Genomic DNA, 10,439 nt, shown 5'->3' on the forward strand with positions numbered 1-10,439 from the left:
CGAAACATCAGACCCGTATCTGATTTAGGACCACATATAGAAGTGGCTCAAATCAGATTAAAAAAGATAGGATTCCATCTGGTTTGTCCTGTTCACACTGTCATGCAGTAAACAGATCTGGTTCGCATAGGAGCAAAAAAATCTGATTTTGGTGGCAGTGTGAACATGGCTTTAGTAAGCAATTGACATAAAGTTTGCATCTTGTGGATTTTAAAGTGTGACTTGTTACATTTATGGGACAACCCTATTCACTTCCTTTTAAAGGTAAATCAAAAAAGATTCTCAGAACTTAAAATTTTAAACGAAAACCTTGCAATAACATAAAAAAAGCTTTTAATCAGCATTATTACAGATGCACTGATTTATCAGCCAATGAGATAAATAGACCAACCAAATGATCTGTATTGGTATCTGTTTAACAAGACAACATTCTTTCATCCTATGACATTTGCATATCATTGAACAAACCGTTCATGATAAGAATATTCCTTGTTTGTTTGAAAGGACATTTAAGTTGACTTTTCGCTGCTCTGTAACGCCCCGTTCAGAGGGCCAGCGACAAAGCGAGGTCATTCATTTCAATGGAAAGCCGGCGACTTCCGGCGACATGAGCGACTGTGGCCCTGTCCCAATTCATGTGGACTTGCGGTCTCGTGGATTTAGGTTGCGTGTGCTTGCCAAGTTTTCAAATCCGTAGAGTTTTGTCGTCTTTTTGTGTCAGAAGTGTGATTGTCTCGCAAGGAAGTGGCCGTGTTTAGCGACACGACAAAGTTTAGATTTGCTCAACTTTATGCAAATGATGAGCGTTTTTCTGGAGCGACTAATAGGAGTAAAGCTGCAGAGCTCACGTAATCCTTCTCTCCTGTGTTACTGCAAGGTTTGTTTATAAATGTTGCTAGAGCAACCTAGAGACCACTTATTCCAAATCATATTTTAAATGAATGATTTGGAAACTACTTAAGAAAGCTTAGATTAAATGATTGAAAGAATTTCAGTGTTGTAAATACTTGTCAGACTTCAGCCACTGAATGAGGCCGTCATTCCAAATCCCTCCAATGACAAACATCAGGAAACCTGAATGCATCTAAAAAATTCACATGCATACAGTATTTTACATTCTCATTGGCAAGGGTTGGTCCCTCCCCGGCACTTTTGACTGTTTAAAGAAGTGTGATATCTCACACATACACGTATATCAGGCGATCAAAGGTCCTAAAAACAAAACCAGCTCACGTCATGTATAATAAAAGTCATGCAGAAAGACACACAGGCAGGGTTCTAAAGCCAAAATGTCCATGTTTATTGGTAAAGACCGTCCGTGTAGTGAATGGCATACTGCAGAGGCTTACACGCACAGTTAAGCATTTGCCACAACCTTTGACCCAGAACCGATGGGCAATCCACTAGCTCTCCACTGCTGAACTTCACAGCATTAACACAGAAGAACAGAACGGAAGGAACTCAAAATATTCAGTACAAATAAATAAGTAAACAAATCAAGAACAGAGCTAAATGGAACAGAGCCATACTGTAATGTAAAACTGCAGAAGAGATGAAGATCTCGACTGATTCCGGGGAACGTGTTGATCTGCAGATGCAGAGAAATATATACTGTACCCATCAAACTGTCAGAAACATGTCCCGATCACATTTCACACCCACACATCATCAACACAAATGAATAAGAAATGATATTCTGCTTAAGGATAGGATAACCAAACATCTCTTTTTTACATTGTGAATCATTTTCATGACAACTTGTGTGTTATTCTTTATATTTTAGTACTTTATACATCATGGTAGTATTTGTTGTTGTTGCAAAAAAAATATGACTGGATGTAGATTATTTAAATCATGAGTATCAAAAACTATTTTTATATAGATTTTTATCAAACAGTTAAATGTGTTTAGTTGTCATGAAAATGTCACAATGCAAAATTGATCATATTTCTCAAAATAGGCTTCATTTCTGGCTTTTGATTTTGCATATTCGAGTGAAATGTGACCTGGACATGATTAAACAAGATTCACCCATTAAGAGAGACGGAGAGAAACGCAGAGTTTCCAAAAAGTCTGCCTCAAATCCTGAAGAACTGTGTTCTGCTCATGGTAAGTCAAAAAATAGAGACTATTTACATCTTTAGATTATATACATGGCAACACATGAACACATGGTCAGCGTGAGATGATGACAGAAAGAGAGAGAGAGACACATCACATTCAGAGTGATGATACAGTCCATAAACACAATCTGTCTGTGCCCAGAAACAACCTCCTCTCGCTTGAAAACACAGCAACCCTGCAACATCTTCACCAACTCAGGGCTAGAAGTCTTCTGAAACGGGACGAATTTAAGATGAATTATCTCTCGAAAACATAATCAAGAAGATTTTGCAGAAAGAGGAAAGGTTTCTGCTAAAGGACGGCAGAGATCTGAACATGATCACATTCAAACACAAGAAATAGAGAAAAACAAACAATAAGCTTGTTGTCTACAATATCAATCGGTGAGTCAGATGGGACTCAGTCTCAAACTATTAAAGAACCCATGAAACTAAAATTTGTGTTTTGTAGATGTTATATGTTTGCGAACTCCTAAAAGATGTTAGGTAGATATACAAGTTTAAAATGTATTTTTCTGGAAGAAAACAAGCAAAAACACTGACAACGCATGACTCATTTTGCTCCGTAGAAAAGCGTTTTTTTAAACTGGGGGCCGTGGTCCCCTGGGGAGGCCCAAGATGGATCTAGGGGGCACAGATTTCGAAATATTTTACAAACTCCAGCCCAAACCTTTCCTTTTTTAATAGAAAATACAGAAAACGTGTCGAGCTATTTCATAGGCACCTTAAAACCAAGAGAAAAATCAACTTTTGGCGGGAGTGACATAACTGGCTCCTTCAGTTCATACCTTCATCAGTCTTCAAAGCATGTTGTCATATGGGTAACCATTTACTTTCACTTGATAGACTAAAATAGTCAAATCTGACAAACAAATAGACTAATTTTGCGTGTTTGTTTTACATCTTTCCAAATTTACATACACACATACAATATGGATGTGCGTTAGTTTTGTCTGCTGTTGCCCACTCGGAGAACAGGTCCCTCACATGAACTAACCTTTTACTTATGTTGTACTGACGTAATGATGATTTACCTATGTTCCCCATCAGCAGATGACGGTCAGGCACTACAATAAGATTTAAAGAGCGTTTCCTGGCAATGATGTTGTTGCTAGGCAACCGCAGTGGATATTCAAAAACAATCAGCCTTTTTACTGTAGGGAGAAATGTGGAAAGCAATAAAAGAAAAGAAAAAACACAAAGAAAACAGTTTATCCTATAATTCCATTATGAAGAATAGCAGGCAGACATACTGTAGGCTGATTTTGGGGATCACGTCCTCCGATCGCTGAAGTACATATACAGCGCTTTAAAAAAAAGAAAAGGTTTTCCTAAATGAGAAAGATTCATTGGAGAAGTAGATTAAATGCAGAAACAAACTGCCCAATTTGTCAAATTTCGTGTCATTTGATTTATGCAGGTTACCGTCATTACTCATTTGTTTAAAAAAAAAGATCAATTTTAACAACATCATCCTGATAAAAAGATAACGGTGAATTGGAAATGAAAAACGGAGTCAAGTTTAATGCAGCACTTACAATGATACACACATGTGTACTCCATTAATGGCACATTGCACATTGTTAATACACACCTCAAAGCCATTCAAGGATGAAGACCTTGATCAATAAAATGCTTTATGTAGTCAGCAGCGACTTTTAGAAGCTGATGTATGGCTCCCTTGCGTTAGATTTAAACCCTGAAGCTTAAATCTTCACCCCGGACCACTGATTCAATCTAGAAACAGTATACTTGAAAATCTTTACATTAGATCGCGTTATATTGCAAAATCGTTCATCTGGAAAATCTGAGCGTATTCATTTCATCTTTCACTGTCTACCTTTTAAAAATCTAAAATTTCACTCTGAAATTATGTCTTGGTTGGCTCTCGGTATATCTGAAAGCCTAAATAAGAGCTTAAAATCCCATTAGATTTTTTTATATACGTCTTTGCATTTGTAATCTTTAACCAAAACGTAATGGGAAATGTCGCTTCTGTTATGCTTACCAATGTAACCAATAAAGTCCACCCAAAATCATATCCTGTTAATTCATCAGAATATGAAAGCAAAACGGGTCCAAAACGGCATTTCACATTGACTTCCAGACACATCAAAATAAACATTGGACGCCAGTGAAATAGCCCTTACACATCGTTGTTGCTCTTCAATTTGGCACAAACAGAACGAACGGCCACTCAAGATCTCTCCAAACGTACATATGCACGGCATGTCGCGGGGGGAGGTGAGGGGGGTACCGTAGCCAAAGATGCATTTCTCCTTCTTCTAGAACGGTGATGAAAATGCATGTCACCCTGAAATTGAGTCTTGTGGTATTCGGATTCAGATAATGAGCTTATGAATGGATTCTCACTTGTGCTAGATTCCAATGGCGTCATGAAGCAGAGGGAATGTAAGCGTGTGTTCTGGATCACAGCGGTTCAAGTCTTTATTTCCAAATCAGTCTCAGTCCAAGCCGTCCCTCGCACACACACACACACACACACAGGTACACTACCTAGTGAGGATGACCTCCTAGTGATGAGCAATGACCTCCGGGAAGTGTCAATGTGTGTATGTTTGTATACAGGTCTGTAAGCTGCTGTACATCTGTGTGATTGTTACGCTGTGGCAAACCAACATTTATGTAATTACACTACTTTAATATAGACTATATTTTAATACGTGGACACAACTCATAGGAACTGCAAAAAAGACGCTGGCTTTGGCACGTGTGTACTCAATCGCGCCATGTCCACTTCGTGTGTAAAAGCTTGTCCTTCTGTCCATTGAATGGAATATTCCATTGCATCTTTTGGCAAGGAACGGAAGGGCGTTCCGTAAGAGTCCATAATGTCAAAGACCGTTCCACTGGTACAAAAACCAGTCTACTTCCCTTTCTGTAAGTGTGATCAGATCTGGGTCTCCTGAACGCTCTCCTTGGAGCCATTGGACAGCAACAGAGGCTCAGTCTGCATGTTGGGACCGTGGCTAAGGCCTTTCAGAGTTCCATGGAACGTCATGGCCATCGGGATGGGAATCGGCAGGGGCGGCGAGATCGAAGAGGGGTTGGAGTGGTCACCAGAAGCGATCCCCATTTTCAGGGTCGAAGCCTTATTTTGGGACCCAATGTTAGGTTTGTTGTTGAGCATTCCTGAGGACATGTTCAGGCTAAGCACGTTGTTGTTGAAGTGATGTGTTTTGTAATAATGGTTCAGGTGGTCAGACTGTCCGACACTCGGCAGGGTCATGATCTCAGGCTCTTGGATTCTCGGACTCTGCCCGCCTCCTCCGCCCATCCCCGCACCCATGTGGACGGTGCCCCCTCCTGTGATGCCACTTGCTCCTCCCGGAGAACCGAGCTCATCGTCGACGTTTATGATCTCAATGGCACGTGCCGGGCCGTGGTGTTTGTGAAGCTGGTGCTGCTTGCGGAGCTTGTAGAAGACAACCAGCATCACAGCCGCCATGAAGGTGATAGCAACGAAGCAGCCGATGATGATCTTGGTGGTCTTCATCACGTCCTCCAGACCCGACAGGTTGGCCACATCTGTAATGGACACGGTGAACGGGCGATCGGGGGCACGGGTTGCTCTGGGCGACAGAGAGGACAGCATGGAGCCGGTCGGACCTGCTGGTACGGATGCAGGCGTCGGCCCTGGAATGCTGATGAAGGTCTCATTGACAAACTGCTGGGCCGAATCGTGTCCGCCTTGCACCGTCTCGACGGTTTCTACAGTGACAGTTGTGAAGAAGCTGTATACGTTGCCTGGGTCGGTAGCAGAAACATTCAACACGGCGGTTGCGGTGGTGTTGCCGGCAGAGTTGGTCACCATGCAGGTATACGGCCCTGTGTCCTGCATGGTCACGTTGGTGAAATTCAGGGTGCCGTCGTGCAGCACAGAGATTCTTACCTTGTACGCACCATGGGTCAAGAAGGTGCCGTTAGGGGTCAGCCAGTTAACGGATGTCATGGATGTGCCGGACCGGCATTTCAGCTCGGCGGCCATTCCCTCCGTCACGTTCAGGTCAGTAGGTGGTTCCACGATCACAGGTGCGTAGCAGGTGAAGTCTCGCAGGTCGAGATCTCCGATGTACCTGCCCTTGGTGCCTGGCGGCGCGTGACATCGTGCACAACACGTGGAGTTATCAGGCACGGTTTCTTTCAGCCACCAGCTCAACCATAGAACATCACAGTTGCAGACCCACGGGTTGTGGTTCAGATGCACACGCTCCAGCTGCTGCAGCGGGGTGAATAGATCGTGGGGCAACGAGTGCAAAGAATTATGGGACAGATTGAGCTCCTCCAGGTTCTTGAGATCATCGAAGGCGTTCCGCTCGATGACGGAAATCCGAGAGTGCATAAGCCATAGTTTACGTAGGGAAACTAGACCCTGAAAGGATCCAGGCCGCACCACACCCAGCTGGTTGCCCGACAGCTCCAGTTCCTCCAGCCGCACGAGGGGTGTCAAATTGGGTACATCCTTAAGCCCGCACATGCCCAAATTCAGGAAACGTAGGTTCTCCAGCCCATCAAACGCCACCTCTGAAATGAAGCTCAGTTTGCGTAGCTCGCCAAGATCTAGCCGCCGCAGGGATGGCACACGGTGGAAAGCGTAAGCTGGCAGCGTCTCTATGGGGTTGTTTCTCAGCCAGAGTTCACGCAGCTTGCTCAGGTACTCAAACGCTTGGGATGGAACCAGTGGCAATCTGTTATCAAACAACTCCAGCGTGATGAGATTGGGGAGGCCATTAAATGCTCCAACCTCAATCTGACGAATCTGGTTCTTAGACAGCTGCAAAATCTCCAGGTGACTTAGATGCTTAAAGGTGTCTGACTTGATCACCTGCAGAAACAGAGAGAGAAAACAGATTAAAACTGGAACTGCATCTTCTGGATGTTCACTGATATTGGCCGTCTAGCACAGCAACACTGTTTTCTAAAATTTCAATATTTGTAAAGTATAATAAATTGTGTTTGTTGTTCAATATGCTTAAACTAAAGGTTATTATTAAATTACATTTTGTCAATTTGCGCAATTTTGTCATATTATTTTCCCTAGAAAAGTATTTGATTTTGATTTTTGTAGGACAGTACTGCAATAAATACTGCCCTGACAAATTTTAACATGGTTTTACTATAGTAAAAGTAGTAACAGTACTTTACAGTAGTAACCATGTTCTTGTGTATTTATTTCTGCATGTATAACCATGGTTAGCTTATGGTTTAACTACAGTAATCATATTTAGTTTATTGTAGTTAAAGGTGGTCTTTCAAATTGTCTTGTGCCTAATTTTGTCCTTTTGACCTTATTTTTTTGGTAAAACCTGGTAGAAAGGTTTATTTTGGCGTCAATGTGTGAGATTTCAAAGCATTCATCTATCATATCTTTGGTATAGCACAGTCATTTTCATTGTAACTCACATCAGTCATGGTTTTAGATAAGAAGTTACACTTGTGTAGTGTATTGGGGAGCTCACCTGTATGGAGTTCTCCTGTAGGTTGAGGTATCGAGTATTGGACGAGATACTCGGAGGAACTTCATTCAAGCCTTTTCTGGTACAGATGACTCGACTGGCTTGATTTGAACAGCTGCAGGGAGCAGGGCAGGTAGGACTGGCCTCAGCCAATCTAGGTCCAAGAAGGTGTGGCCACAACAACAGCTGGACCAAACAGATGAGGGGGGAAGGGCTAAAAAAGCCTGTTACCATAGCAGCATGCATGGCAACTGGGTCATGTCCTGCCCCTTTCCTAAAAAAGGCAAAACGAAAGTAAGAACCAAAAATGAACAAACTTAATTTTTCATATTTATTATTTAACATTCAGTGAACAAACTATAAAAAATGTGCAAGAACACAAAGAAAAACATTGTTTTTACTATCAACTTCGGGTAATCGGGTAACTTGTGGCATCCAAGTGTGAATCCACACAGTTGATAACAGCACTGGATGCTGCTATGTGAATCTTCTGCTTTCCATCAGAATCATCACAGTCAGCAATGACTTTGCTTACTGAAAGAAAGAGGTGAGAGAGAGGACGAGAGAGGTCAAAAACTGCATATATGTACATCTTATCATATTTCACATTGCTAAGGATGTGATGGCTGACTGATTCGGCAACTAAAACCTGTGACCTCTAGACCAGTCAAAGAGGAACTGTTTACTGTCATTTCAAGACATTTACACTATAATCTATTTTCTTGTTTCATTTTATTTAGTTATTTTCTTACCTTGACAAGGTGCATAACTGAACTTCTTTAATTCTATTTGTTTGGCCTAGGAAAAGTACCAGGAGCCAAATATAACATTTATGGAACACTGATTGTAAACTAGTCAGATATAAACTATTGCACACAAAACAATGGCTATGGAATCTAAAAATATCAGTTTCAAGCCATTCTTGATTCAAATAAAGACAAACTAAACATTTAGATTAAATGAACATCAAATGTCCATATTGGACCCAACTGTGGGTTGAAACAACAAAGCATTTTTAGCAAATATTCATTACATACAAGTATACAGTCTTTTCACGTGAATAACAATAATAATAATTCTTATAATAATAATTGTAGCCCCTTTATTATTTTCCTTGCACGCTGCCTTCTCAAATTCATAAAACTGAATTAGACCTATAATATTTTTATTTGGTTCTACAAAAAATCTGCCAGGTCTCAACTCATAAATTCATAATTGACTTGTTTACGAACAAGTCAGCACTTGCTTTGGCTTCAGGTTATTTCAAAAGAATCCAAAGGAAAACATTCTTACAAATGCAACAATACAATTCAAATAATTAACGTGAACTAATATCAAAACGTCCTTATATGGCTGTAGCATCTCTGCCCATCACACGTAGGCGCATCTTCTCTGTGTATGTGTGTGTGTCACAGGTGCGGTGCTGCAGCTTTACTGTAACCATGACAACGCTAAATTGATTTGCAGATGCTGGGTGTCGGAATCCGGTTGGGTGGCGGCGCTCTATTTGCACTACGGCTCTCTTAAAACACATCCACAGGCCAAAAAAGCCCGAGACAAATGCAAAGATTAAATATCAATTTCAGAATATATTGTTTACGTAGTCTACGTGTTAATCCTTTTAAAACACAATCTACCACACAAAGCCAATGATCTCCGTCATGTAATAAAAGATGGCAACTGCAGTGGGTCTTACAGTCATACATGACCGAAAATCGTTGCGTATGCATTTGAATGCGTTAGTGACTGCGGCGTCGTTTTAACGGAGACCGTCGTACGCGTTTGAAATACACAAGTGAGGCCCCGACACACACACACACGCTCGCGCGCACACGAAGACGCGCAACAAAATGGCACACGGCGCTGGTCTGATAATGAAAAAGAAAAATGCAAATCAATTCCAAGCGTTATTTCCATAACAGCATCCAAATAGATTCCTCAAAATGTCATTTTTTATAATTACACAGCACATTCATACGCATAAATACCCAAATAAGTAAATGGAATATATAAATAAATAAATACAAATACGTGAAAGGAATGCTGAATGAGACGTCTTACCGTTCTTCTCTCATGCGTCCGTGACATTATCCAAATCTTCTTCTAAAGACGCATGTTAAATTTCACAACCATGTGGCAACCTCTGGAAAACCAAATCAATCCCAATCAATCACACATTATCGTGCATTTGTAACCAAACCTATTCATTATTCCACAGACGCTTATAGAGACAAAGCATGTGATAAAACGACAGTCTTTTTACCTTTTCTTAGTTCCTTGCGCCAAATCGACGGATCCCCTAATGGTGTTTTGCGCTCTCCGTTTTTTCAATTGATTCTGTGTCTCCAACAGATCCGGAGCGCGTCAGTTGCGCGCGGAGACGGTGAATAACGGGGAATAAACACTGAAGAAATAATACGAGATGAAAAGACACGATGCAGTCGACGCGACCCGTAGAAACCGAGCGCTAGTCGATGAACCGGTATACGAAGCCTAAAAAAATCATCCGCGCATTTTTCTAGACGCTATGCATGCAGCTCGTATGCGTCGTGGCCGTATAGAGGGACGGATGCTGCACCCAGCGTAACGGCACATCTTACGTAAAATCCGTAGCGTCCGCTCTGAATACGGCGGCAGGCTGAAGAGATATGTACAAAACACACCTGCTGTAGCCAATTAGCGTCGATCTACTCTCCATACATCCATGCATGCATGCATCCATAAAAGCATCCACCCGTCTATGTGATGCACAGCTGCATCTCTGTGCTCGAGCTGGAGGGGGTGTTGGGGGGCATCTTGTAATAAAAAACAGTGGGATAAAAGGCAGCCCTAGGTAAAT

General features: G+C 41.7%; 1 protein-coding gene across 2 annotated transcripts; it reads right to left on the reverse strand.

Annotated features, from left to right (window-relative positions):
- Positions 1-1,290: 1,290 nt before the first annotated feature.
- lrrc4bb (leucine rich repeat containing 4Bb) lies at positions 1,291-10,218 on the reverse strand. 2 transcript variants are annotated; one of them, XM_056737952.1, is made up of 5 exons: positions 9,864-10,218; positions 9,662-9,743; positions 8,002-8,134; positions 7,604-7,874; positions 1,291-6,969 (listed from the first exon to the last, which is right to left on the reverse strand). In XM_056737952.1, exons 4-5 carry the CDS (start codon positions 7,844-7,846, stop codon positions 5,035-5,037), a joined length of 2,178 nt encoding a protein of 725 aa, XP_056593930.1. In that variant the 5' UTR covers positions 7,847-7,874; positions 8,002-8,134; positions 9,662-9,743; positions 9,864-10,218; the 3' UTR covers positions 1,291-5,034. The 2 variants fall into 2 exon arrangements, with proteins under 2 accessions (XP_056593930.1, XP_056593929.1); XM_056737951.1 differs by lacking the exons at positions 8,002-8,134; positions 9,662-9,743; positions 9,864-10,218 and having other exon boundaries at positions 7,604-7,962.
- Between the last annotated feature and the right edge of the window lie 221 nt (positions 10,219-10,439).

The sequence above is a fragment of the Triplophysa dalaica genome, chromosome 23 (assembly GCF_015846415.1).
Source record: "Triplophysa dalaica isolate WHDGS20190420 chromosome 23, ASM1584641v1, whole genome shotgun sequence".
Taxonomy (NCBI): domain Eukaryota; kingdom Metazoa; phylum Chordata; class Actinopteri; order Cypriniformes; family Nemacheilidae; genus Triplophysa; species Triplophysa dalaica.